The sequence below is a fragment of the Quercus suber genome, unplaced genomic scaffold, assembly GCF_002906115.3.
Source record: "Quercus suber isolate HL8 unplaced genomic scaffold, Cork oak 2.0 scaffold_632, whole genome shotgun sequence".
NCBI classification, from domain to species: Eukaryota; Viridiplantae; Streptophyta; class Magnoliopsida; order Fagales; family Fagaceae; genus Quercus; species Quercus suber.
This window is the reverse complement of record NW_027070074.1, coordinates 282,506-295,666: the sequence shown is the minus strand read 5'-3', so window position 1 is coordinate 295,666 and position 13,161 is coordinate 282,506. Positions and strand designations below refer to the sequence as shown.

Genomic DNA, 13,161 nt, shown 5'->3' with positions numbered 1-13,161 from the left:
TTTATTGTCAAGTTCTCCCATTCTCTTGATGCCAATAAAAGCACGGGTTGACACTTCTCTCTAGCTAGTTTTAGGACGGGTCCACCTGGGCCTCTGATTGTAGAACTAGCTGGTAGGAATAGTTCTAAAGCACGCCTGCCTGAGCCTCTGATTGTAATCTGTAACTTTGCTTTTTATGAAATAATATCAAGCTTTCTTTTTTTGCTGCTGAATCTTCTGTCTCGAACTTTTATCTCTCTGCAGTGTTTTTTTTTTTCTTTTTTGCATCACCACCAATCTTTCATAGAACGATTACTTAGAACCGTCGCCTGTTGCGCCAGCCGGCGCGCTAATCCTTCCCATAGACGGCGCCAATTGTAGGGTCGATTTTTGTAGCCCTAGCCCAAAGGATATGGGTTAAAGGCCCAACGAACCCAGAACAATGAATTTGTAGAGAGTGGATCGAAGGTTTAGGCGCTGGTCGGCGTTCACGAAGCATGAACTCCTTTCTCTTTTATTGAAAAAATACTTAGAACAGTTTACAACTGGGGGATGCTCCTCGGCCATGGGCCGAGGAGGCTTTTCTCCCTCTCCAAAAAAAAGACCTCTCCTACATTTTGCTCACATTTCTTATATATCCTCATCTTCTTCCTCCTGTTGATCATCTATTGGCCTTCCTCCTGACCGCCTATCCCATCAAGGGTCGTATCCGTGCTCGAGTGGTTCACCCTGATCGATGTCGCCCTGGCAAGGGGTTACATCCCCATTAATGCGGCCAGAGGGGTTAGGTGAACGTATTCAATGCCGAGGTGACGGTTCGCCCAGAGCTTGCCCTTCTCCGTACCGAGGTCTCGGACGACCGAGGATAGGGTCACCCTCGGACCCGTTGTGCGTCCTTGACGTGGGCCATTTGGGCCTGGGTTGAAGTGGGCCTTGGCTACTCGATTTTCTAGCCCCACAGTTACAATTTAATTTCCTCAAATTACAATTTTATTCTTAAATTAAAAAATATATATTAAAAAAATTATATATGCTACAAATAGAGTGCTAAACATCACATGTTAAATAGTTGAAATAAATCAAACCAGAGTTAGACAAAAGGATACAGATAAAATTGTAGACAAAAATAAACCAAATTTTATCTGTATAGAAGAACATGTTTTTTATAACAAGTAAACATGGATAATCACTTTGGAGTTTGGAATCTAAAAGCTTTGATTCATTGATTTTTGGAATAATCATACAAATAAATCTTTAAATAATGTGATATTTTACATTTACATTACACCTGAACCCAAATAAGCAAATTGTTTTATGGTTAAATTGTAAATTACATTCATTAAATTTGATATGTTTTCACTTTTGTCCTTAAAATTTAATTATTTTTTCAATTATGTCCCTCGACTTTCATTCATTTCAATTCGATCCTTTCATCCACTTTTGTCAAGTGGATTAAGTTCCTAACAACGACATAGGTTTTTTTTTTTTTTTTTTTTTTTTTTAGCTTTAAAATATGGGGGGGAAAAATCAGTTCTAATAAATTCTCATATTTTGACTTGGGTTCATGGGCTTTGGATTTCAAATTGGGTATGATTTGATGGGGGGCTTGGATTGTGTGGGCGCGCGTGGGTGGCTTGTAAGTAACAAAGCCATAATCTATTGTGGCAGAAGATGATATTCACATAGATGAGACCGTGACAGCTAGTCTCTTGTGAATTGTAACTGAGGATTGCTTGTGCTTGTGCACGTTTTGTTTTTGTTTTTGTTTTTGTTTTTTTTTTTTTTTTTTCACATAGACCGAATTTCAACACTAATAATTTTAGGCTCCGGTAATTTACTTTAGAATTTTAAACGCCACATTTTTCTTCTTTTGAAAAATAAAATACTTAAAGCTTTTCGAACACCTAATTATTTCCTTCCTCGAGTATTTGTAGTCATCTCATTCCAGACACCACATATTATCACAAGGGGGAATTTCTTAGGGTGGCCCAAAATGGGACTGAGATTTCAAGCCTTGAATCTCATTAATATCTAGAGATTTTAAAAATTAGTAAGTCAATCCCCTGAGGTTCAGACACATTTCAAAGTGTAAGTATAGCACGTTAAACAAAACCCTCAACCAGTGTGTTTGTAAACTAATCAATTATTTGAGCACAAAAGCTGAACAAAAGGAAGAGAAAGTACTAAGAGTACTGGATTTCTTCCTGACCATGAAGCTTTGCATCTCCTACTCATTACAAAAGAAAGTGTACCATGTATTATCTTACTCCCGCTCTTCCGGGAGGCATGACCTTTATTTCCTGCGTTTTGCAGTAAAACTTCTTGTAGGAACTAGGAATATTTATGATGTTGTTGTCAGGATAAACACGCACGTGCCAATAGGAACCGAAGTACAAAACCCTTTTTTGAGTAAGTCCAAACTCCAAAGTACCAGCTACAAGGATTCTGCAATTATATGAGGCTACATATGAGAGAGAAAAAGCGGAGCCCAAAAAAAAAAAAAAAAAAAAAAAACCAGATGCACAAAAAGTCATTTTAATAAGGATGTATAGGCTTCATGAGAAGCCATAGAATCTTGCCTAGTTATAACCACATCTCCACTCCTTTTAGGGCTTTTTGAGTGTTCCTCAAGAAGCCGTTAAGGCTTCTCATTCAAAGTACAAATTACAATTCTCTTTAAACAGCCTTGTTCCATTAAAAGCTTAGCCACCTAAACTAGAATGGTTTTTTTTTGGTATCAAGCTCTTACTTTTATATTATTATCCAAGGCACGTTGCTTGGAAAATAAGGGGGCCATTTTGGACAATGGAAAAAAGAAGGGAGGAAAAGCGTGGAACACAAAATATAAACGCAATTCCGCGCTTTATATTAAGTTACAGATATACAAATGAAACATAATCTATCCCTTTAAGAAGGTCCCACAACCCACTACAAAAAAAAAAAAAAAAAAGAGCCCCACTACAAAGGTGCCTCCATCATTTTCCACTATCCCCACCATTGATACAAAAAAGAAGAGCATATCAAGTGAGTTTTGACAATTCTTCACCTTTACTTGGAACTTGGCAAGACATGAAGGGCCTGCTTGCATTTTTCAGGGCATTGACATCAATCCCTGTTTTGACAAAAGCTAAAAGAAAGGGGAAAAAGCAAGAATTATGGCATCTGACTTTGATTGCAATTTGAACCGAGGGAACAACTAAATTTGTGGGGGTTGAAAAGGATATATAAGGTGTGGGGTCAAGCAGCATATAATGAGTTTCCGATGGGACCGTGGAAAAATGTAACCTTTTTCCTAAGGTCTATGAAGGTGGATTGTTTTCAGGCTTGACAATGCTAGAGGTGTCCGGTGGCTGTGTCTGGTATATGACTGATGCCAATGAGATAGGCATGATGCAAAGAGCCTTTGATTGAAGGAACTGCATGGCGGCACCAACGTTATCTTCCATAAGCTTAGCCACCTGACGTTCGGTCCCATCATTTGACCACTTCTCCCATGCTGGTTGGTTTCTTCCACCTTCACTGCCTTCTTCCTAAGATACAAAAAGACACAGTCGTCAAAGGGACAAGAAAATTAATTAAGATATCTTCAAATACCAAATAATGTTCATATTTATAACCTCAACTGATGATAGTGGAATGTCTGTTACAAGTGGTGCCACAGCACCAGCTCCGCCCAATCTACTCATGCTCAAAACCTGTAAAGCAGATGAAAAGTAAATTATTAAAAGAAATGAATACAATTCTATATGATTACACAGTCAACTGCTTGGACACTCCCCTTACAAGTACTGGGGAATACACTACTTGATTAATCATTGAAATCTCAAAATCAATTACATCGTTTAAACATAATTGACTCGAAGGCTACTATTAATCATTCAAGGTTTACATTACAGGCATATTGAGGCTATCCAAATATGACCTTTGAACTTGTAACTGCCTGCGTGTGCATTATACAACAGTGACAATCAATATTTCGGTGACTTAGAAGCCCAAGGACTCAAACAATGTGCCCTTTCTTGTAGCCAACGATGCATGTGAGCAACAGTAACAATAGGCAAGAGAACAAATATCCTTTAGGGAAATTAACACTTTGGTGCCTGTAGTTTGGTAAGATTTCAATTTACCACCCTACAATTTGGAGTGCGTCTCCCCACACTCCCTGAAAGAAAAGTTCTATAGTAAAGATGAATAGAATGTTTCATTTTGGCTGTCTAAGATATGCCTTTAACAAACATATTCTGTCTATCTTAACAGGAGATCAACAAAGGAAACCTCACAGTAAGCAAAATGACATGATCCAAATGACAAGATGGGAAGAAGGAATGGGTCAAAGCATGGGGGGACAAAATAGTATTATCTCCTATCCATTATTAGTGTGAAAAGCCACCTTATAATGATGGGCATCAAATAGATTATTATAATGATGGCACCAAATAGATAAGCATTGTTAAAGATGCAGATTAGATAATATATACTGTTAGAAATAACCGGTTTTGGTCGGGCAATTGACAAAAATATTAACACAGCATAATTTTCAGTTGATGATTGAATTAAAATAAGCGCAAGCCAACAGATAAATGAAAATTCATACAATTTCACCAGAGTAATTAAAAGGAAGTCATAACATAATGTCTGGAGCTTATTCAATCAGATAGCTACCTAAGAAAAATTGAATTTACGAGCATAGATTACTTTACCTTTACTTGAAGCCTTAGGAACTTCACATAATCCACAATTTCGTCAAGCATGGCAGCTCTATCCGTCTACAGAAACAAATATATATCACTAGTCAGACTCAATTAAATTCAATGAAACAAGTCCTTGAATTAAATCGGTATAACATCATCAGGGTAAAGCACTTTCTTTTCTTTGATAAGTCACGTAAGAATCCACACCTTCACTCCACCCAATTATCACAAGGAGAAATCCCAATGCATTATATTACTTATAAGCTTACTGGTCACACAAATTTAACAGACCAGTACCCCAAAGTTTATTGCACAAGTTGAATGAAAAAATCAATCAGGTAAAGCCGGAATTTCCAAGAGTATCTTCTTATACTCTGCAGTTGCTGTTGCTGTTCCTGTGATATGTTCTCTTTATGCCATTTCATTTATCCATATTTAACCATCAAGAAAAATAAAATAGCAGTAACATGTTCCACTTTGTGTTCTCTTAACAGCTTTGAAGTTGCAAAGAGAGTATATGAAGAAATGATAACACAGAAAAGAACGTTGCTATAGAATTAAGAATGAATAAAAACCTCTATTTTTGAGTTTCAGTAAGACAGTAATGCATATTGGGACATTTAGAGTAAATCATAATAGCATTAAATACATGAATTTCGATATCTCATTCCCTCTGCCATCTTGGCCAATAAAGTTTTGTTGCATGAATCGTGAATAAATTAATTATATACAGTAGACTGAACAATTTCAAGAAATGTTTCAAACAAAATACAAAATCACTTCTGCTCTGACCCATTATCATAAGCCCAAAAATACTTTTGTATTTAAATTAATAAAAAAAAGCTATGAGAGAAGGCCAAACAATAAAAAATAAAAGGTGAAAAATATTGCATATTTTCATGTTTTAATCCACATAGAATAAAATATAAAACTCAATCTCGTACAGCAACATATCATATAAGAACTAGATGGTGCTGATTTCTGATAGGGAATAGGGACAAGAATTCAGCAAGGAACAAGAATTTTGAATGTTTTTGACTCACTATATACCTTCTAAAAATAAATATCAACAAGACTTCATGCAATTTGACACGCACATGTCACTGGCAAACAGCCACACTTTTTACTGGTACTAAGATAGCCAACCTTAATTAGCTCTCCCTGTTTTCAAATGAAATTGGTTCCTCTTTTGTAAAAAATAAGTGAAACTCTCAGTATTTGTCATGCATGGACAAACTGTACAGCAGTTGTTTTACAGGGGGACAAAAGGACAGAAATACTTGAAAGAAAAAGGAAGTGTAATGTATAATTTCACATGAAGGCATCTTATGTGTACAGAGCACTGGGTTTACTTCTCGACTCTAGACTTAATAGTGTGGCTCCTAGTAATTAACTATCCCTTTCTTCTCTTTTTCTTTCTTTCTTTCTTTCTTTTTTTCAATTAGAAAGGCACCAAGGTTCCAAATAGGAAGATCTTACAATAGTTAAATATGTTTAAATAATTCCTAGAGAGCAATTTGATTTCCTTATCTCTCTCAAGAAGAATTAAAACTGTTAAAAAAAAATCCAGGCTTCTTTCCCTTTATATTCTATCTATTTATTTAATTTTAAGAAAATGAGAACAACTCACCTTCTTTTCCAAAAGGATAGAATTTCAACATGTGTGATAAGCATTGAATGCCTTTTCCTAAATTACAAGGTCTAAGACTTATCACATTCTTGCACTTAAAATTGACATGAAAGAAAGAAACTGACCTTGTTGACGCTAGGAACCAGTTCCTGCAATGCCCTGATTCTTTCTGCTATTCTTTCTCTCCGCAACTGTAGTAAAATGGTCAAAAATCAATGCCAACTCAAAATTAAACTGAGGATCAATAAAAGAAGGAACTTTAAGTAAATTAAACAAAAGATTCCAACTAATAACCCCAAAATAAGTTTTAATTAGTAGCATGGTTTGCATTCTTATAAATTAGACAAATTTTGCTCTCTTGCATGATTCATATGAATATCAAGCTCACCCGCTCAGCTATGCTGTGTGGATCTGTGGCCTGTCCTCGTCTAGCCCGCACCCTTGGGCGCATTGCTGGTGGATGTGGTGCAGCAGCAACAGTATTGGTCATTGGTTGGCCATGGAAAACCTGCAGAAGAATCATAATTTCATCAACACAGACAACACTTACAACAGAAAACAGGGATAACCAACCTCCCCCACCCACAAAGAGAGAGAGAGAGAGAGAGAGAGATATGAAACAGAAAGCCTGAAGGTTAACTACATCACAAAAATGTATTAAAAGACTGAAGAAGCATTTATTCAGCTTCTTCTTTTTCTTTTTTTATTTATTAAAAACAAAAACAAAAAAAGCTTATGTCTGAACCAGGTCTACAAACCTTTTTAAAAAAAAAAAAACAACAACAACAACACAAGTTCCAATCATTTTCCATGGAAGTGAGATGATTCTCTCTTTATAAGTTAAATAGTGATTTCTTCTATAATAAATTTAAGTTTTTATACCTTTTTACTTCTTTCCCTCTTTTTAGGGTAAGTGCATTACACTTCCAAGATAACCAAACTTCTAAGTCAAACATTTTGTTGGATAGCTCTCAAAGTCATTTCCTACAGGAAAATGGGCCAATCACTCCAAACCCCATGGCATCAACTTGAAATAATACCTAACTAAGAAGCCACAAGGTAGTTCACAGATCTTGTAAATATGGTCTTACTCCTTACAAGGAAGGCATATTCCCCCTATTGGATTGCTACTTCGAGTCTTTTTAAATACTTTGCCAGTAGCTTTGACCCAAATCCACAAAACCATCTATCAATCTCCGGATGACTACTTAATCATTCATAGACACCATAACAAAAACCTCGCTTTAGAAACCACAAAGCACAACCACTATTTTTTTTCCCAAAGCTTTCTACATTTCTGTGTTTGACTGGTAAGTTGTGCATGCACCCAGTGGGTTTTGAACCCACAAATTCAACCCCCATCCACTTGTTACTATATTTCAGAAAAGCATTATGCCAACCATCTTTTTTTAGTTCCTATTTCTTTTTCAAACAAAACCAACAGATACCCTCATGGCCTTATATGCACCCTTGTTTTCTTACTTATTGTCCCATATAGAAAGAAACTTCAATCTCACACAGTTCCTTTTCTTCTCAGCTATTAAACTAAACAACCATAATCAAATTGACAAATTTACCCCCACTAGTCCTCCTCCTCTTCTCTTACTACAACAAAATTTATCAACTATATATATATATATATATATACTTGTCTGTATCACTCACTCTAGTAAACCACAAACACAGACACTCACATAAAGACAAACACACACACACAAAACACAAAAATAGTGATCCGTTTGGTTGCTGAGAAAATTCGGGGAAATAACAAAAATTTAAAATTTTCAACCAGAGTCCTTACTAAACAAGCTCGAGACTTGACTCAATTTTAAAATAACCTTTTTTTTTTTTGTTAAAAAAAACTATCATTTTCCTTCAAATTCCGTCACTTTCTAACTAACCAAACAGAGAATAGAGAAAAAGTTTCCAGCTTACATTTTTCATAGACGAAGCTCTACCATCAACGACGTCGTCTCGAAAGCGTTTGCCGCTGCCGGAGGCCTCCTCGGGCTTCAAGAACCCTCCTTTCCCTTGCTCCAAGCTCAGCCCTAACGGAAACACCTGTCCATGAAAACCAGCAGAGCCACCACCTCCACCGCCAAGGTCACCGGAGCTTAGCTGAAGCATCATCGGAGGCGGACCGGTCCCGGAACCGCCCAAGCCTCCATCGGCGCCGGTCAAGCCAGCCTCAGCTGAAGCGAAGCTGGGCAGGCCGAGAATTTGCTCGAGGAAATCGTCGTTAGTGGCCTCCGACGGATTATTAGCCATGAGGTGGAACAGCCTGAGTCGGACTCGGCCTAGTCGTGGTGAGTCGCGTCGACGAGTTACGAGTTTCAAAGAGCATCTACATGCAAATAACAAAGAAAGAAAGAGAGAGAGAGAGAGAGAGTTTTCTTTGCTTTGCTTTTCCTTGCTTTGCTTTGCTTTTCTTTGCTTTTGTATATAATTTTTTTTTTAGTACAGAGGGAGTACTGAGAGAGCAAAGAAAGACGAAAAGAATGGGTGGCTTTATCCTTGTTAAAAATGTTACACTTTATCTAAATGGGCCCGTCTTTCTTCATTATTACACTTCTACCCATTTTCTCTTTATTGCCATTTGCCATTCATTATTATTGGCTCACTGAGATACGGTGTCGTTTTGGGGACCTGCCAACTACCACTCTCAGAAATGCTCTCTTGATTATTTTATCTATTATGGATTACTTTTGATATTGTTAATTATTCTAAGGGAGTTAAAAGTATTCATTTAATAAATAAACTTTAGACTTGTGCGCTCTTGACAAATTTTTTTTCACAATTATTAACTTGTTTTGTTATGATTAAAGTAGTACATAATGAAAGAGATTTAGTGTATGAAAATAATATTATTTCAACCAAAACTTGTCATCTTAGTGTCTAACTTATTTTACTATTCACCTTATTTTTACCACTATTTATAGGTCTCACTACACTTTTTGGTACTATTCGTAGGTCACACTGTATTATTTCAACTAACATTTACCTTTATTTACAGTATTTTTAGCAAAAAGTTTTCAGTTTCAACAAAATAAACGAATTTCAAATAGATCCTTGTGAAAAAATGTGAAATTTTTTGTATCTCTAGAATTGTTCCTTATGCTTACTATGCATCATTTATTCTTTGATTTAATTACTTTGTGACAGCATATATTGAGTTTTATTTTTTCACTAACAACGTGTTCAACATTCTGCAAAGACATGATTAATTTCCTAACACACACACACACACACACACACATATATATATATATATATATAAATAATAGCATTCTAGTATATTTAGGTATTAGCTAGGTGGGAAAGTGACACAAACCAAAGTATTCAAGTTAGCAATGGATTGAGCAAGAGACTTATATTAAGATTGGTTCATGTAAATTATGTAATAATGATTTGAACTTGAGACAGGTATTTTAGAGCTTCTTTTCTTCTTCTTTTTCTTTTTTCAAATAATGTACATGGGATTATACTTAATGGGTTCTATATTCACCTTTATTTTCTATAATACTTCAGGTCTGTTTAGAATCCCGCTTATTTTGCTAAAATTGAAATTTTTTTGCTAAAAGTATTTTAGATAAATGTAAAAATTAGCTGAAATAGTATAGTGAGACTCGTAAATAGTACCAAAAAGTGCAGTGAAACCCATAAATAGTAACAAAAATAAGCTAAATAGTAAAATACACTGGCAAAATTAATCATGCCAAACCGATATTTCATAAAAGATTTTTTTTTAAAAATGGAGATCTTAACTTTTCAACGCAAGCATAATGAATATTTGATGACTCCACCATATACATTTAAGCTACTTGTATTCCAGCATTGATTGGCTTCTTTGTTTCTTATTTTTATATTTGTTTGGTCGGGAGTATAAACTTGGTTCAATGAGAGAATTTTTGGTTAGGTAAAATACCTTCCTCCCGTGTCCTGGGGATTACAAACCAAGCACATAGAATATGTTTGTCTTAAGTCAAATGACCTATTTTTTCTTCCCTTAATGTATTCTTCACGGGACAATTCATATAGTGAACACAATTAATGTACGTATTTGCATGAATAATATACAATATTATACGTTGTTCATGTACATGTAAGTGTAACACACCTCAACCTACTAGTTTCAGACCAAAAGGTTGCTATAACCACATATATGAAAATACAAGTAGTGAATCCACTTCAAGAATGATTCATCGAAAACCTCTATATATCTTATATTAACCCTACCTTGGTAATTAAGTCTTCCATTGCAGAGAAAATCCTTACCTTCCAGAGATTTATTCACAGAATGTTTTTAACACACACACACACACACACACACATATATATATATATATATTCCAACTTCCAAGTAGAGTCCAGGTGCTTAGTTACCCTTACAGGTGGACCTGAACCTGACCCCTACACAATTATTGGAGGGTGATTTGCTTATAGTTCAATCTAGGTTCAGATAAGGGGTCCCATTGGAAAAGGAAGGAGATTAATCATCAAATGAACGAGTCAAATTGCCCGTGTACATCAGCGATCAACCTCAACTCAACTCAACACGAGAGACCCAAAGTGTACATCAACGCATCAAACTCATCACGAGACCAAGACTGCTATACACATATCACGTGGTTTACAACTCACAAACATTTGACACATATGATATATATATGTCAACATAGCTTAAAAGAACATAGTGGAATGTTGTTTAATTAGGTCGAAACTACTAGTACTACAAGACATAAACATGCCTAGCATCAGAGAATATTGCCACAAGCCACGGTTGCTGATGATCCTAAATTATGAGTCACTTTTCCCTTCTCCAAGATAATATTAGGTCCAAGAATTGATTGCTTTTTAGTGCATTAAGATTTATATTAGAGCCACTGATATTAAGACAAATTTCAACTACTTCTTTTTAAGTGCTGTACCTCATGTAAAATTTCAATTAAATTTAATATATTATGTGATTACCTTGACCAATAAAATGCAATATAATTGTGTATTAATCAATGCAATTACATGGTTGGAAATATATTGAAAATGTTAAGCATAACACCTAAGAAATTGAGCTTAAATTTTGCCTGATCAATTTTATTGACATGAAGTTTAATTTTTTTTAATAAAAAAAATACATGAAATAAATTGATAATTGGATTATTTTTAAATTCTATATATCACTTTTCAAATATATAAATATATATATATATATATATATATATGTGGGGTCCGTGGGCCTGATAGCCTCGGCCCATCGGGTAGCAGGCCCAAGGCCCATGCCGAGGAACACTGACTATTCAAGGCTAAATTGGGAAAAGCCTCTTTTCCCAATCCACGCCGAGGACCTCCTCATCCTTGGCCTGACAAGGGTGATTTTCGGGAAAGACCAGGCCCAAAGTAAGCTGTCACCCTCGCATTTAATGCATTCACCTAACCCCCTGGCCGTATTAATGGGGATATAACCCCTTAGCAGGGCAACGTTGATCAGAGTGAACCACTCGAGTGCTGATAAGGCCTCTGATGGGACGGACGGCCAGAAGAGAGGCAAATGAATGATCAACAGATGGAATAAGGAGATAGGAAGATGAAGACTATATAAGGAAAGTAAGTAAAGTAAAAAAGAGGAGGAGAAAAAAAGAGAAGCAAAAGGCCTCCTCAGCCCATGGCCGAGGAGAATCCTCCCAGTTGTAAAGAAACTCTAAGTATCTTTTTATAAATGAGAGTTCATGCTTGATGAACGACGGCCAGCGCCTAAACCTTTAACCCACTCTCTATAAATTTATTGTTTGGGCTTGTTGGGCTGAAAACCCATTCATACTCAGGGTCAGTCCAAACTGAGTCTCTACAATTGGCGCCGTCTGTGGGAAGGATTAGGGTACTGGCCGACGCACCAGGCGAGTGTTCTAAGTAGTCGTTTTACAGTAGGTTGAAAAAAAAAAAATAGAAGATTTGACAGCGAAGAGAGAAATCTTGATATTATTATCATTTCATAAACAGAAACATTACAAATTACAATCAGAGGCTCAGGCAGGTGTGTTTCACACACAAATTTACAAGCTAATCCTACCAGCTATCTACAATCAGAGGCCCAGGTGGAGCCGCCCTAAGAAAAAACTAGCCAGTGGGAAGTGTCAAGCCGTCTCTTTATTGGTATAAAGAGAATGGGAGAGCTTGACAAAAGGTAGAGAAGGGGAAGGGCCATCATGTTTCCAGGCCACCGACAACTCCCTTCTCGGCCAGGCGGAGCTAGAACAAAGAGAGTAGCAGATGCAGGGGCTCCGGGATACCTTCCCCCATGATGTTCCCTTGATTCTCTCCAATCCTCATGAGTGTTGGCCGTTGGAGACGGCAACACTCGAGTACCGCCCATGAGGTGAATTCGCACGTCTTCTTCGTCGGGGGTGCGCTCCGAGGAGAGACGTTAGGTACTCTAACAACATCCCTCTGGGCCACCTTGTAGGGCGCCATCGGGGTTACGCCTAGATTCTGCCGCACTGAAAGCCCAGTGGGGGCTGCGGCCATACCGGTTTTTCCCGGTTCCAGTCACAATTCCGGCGGGGTTGTTGAAAGGGCTTGGGAAGTTGGAAGAATGTGTTCTGTTTTTCTGTTGGTGTTGAAAGGTCCATGGGTTGTGGAGAAACTATCTCGCCACCTTTTATAGGGGGTGGGGGTTGGTGAGAATTCATTCATGCAGAGTTTGAAAAGAGAATTATCAGCTGGGCTAATAATGAAGCTACCAATTTCCAAGGAGGCTATAGACCGTTGGACTCGTGTTAATTTACGAGGACATTAATTAAGGCGCATTTCGCGCACCGAAGCGTCAAGCGCAGAACACGAACGGACAATGGGCGCTTCATAAATGAA

At 37.0% G+C, this 13,161-nt stretch overlaps 1 protein-coding gene across 1 annotated transcript; it reads right to left on the bottom strand.

Moving 5' to 3' along the window:
• Positions 1 to 2,824: 2,824 nt before the first annotated feature.
• Positions 2,825 to 8,795, bottom strand: LOC111998835 (transcription factor UNE12). The gene is made up of 6 exons (XM_024030939.2): positions 8,236 to 8,795; positions 6,689 to 6,808; positions 6,426 to 6,491; positions 4,680 to 4,745; positions 3,597 to 3,674; positions 2,825 to 3,509 (listed from the first exon to the last, which is right to left on the bottom strand). Exons 1-6 carry the CDS (start codon positions 8,566 to 8,568, stop codon positions 3,279 to 3,281), a joined length of 894 nt encoding a protein of 297 aa, XP_023886707.1. The 5' UTR covers positions 8,569 to 8,795; the 3' UTR covers positions 2,825 to 3,278.
• Positions 8,796 to 13,161: the final 4,366 nt, after the last annotated feature.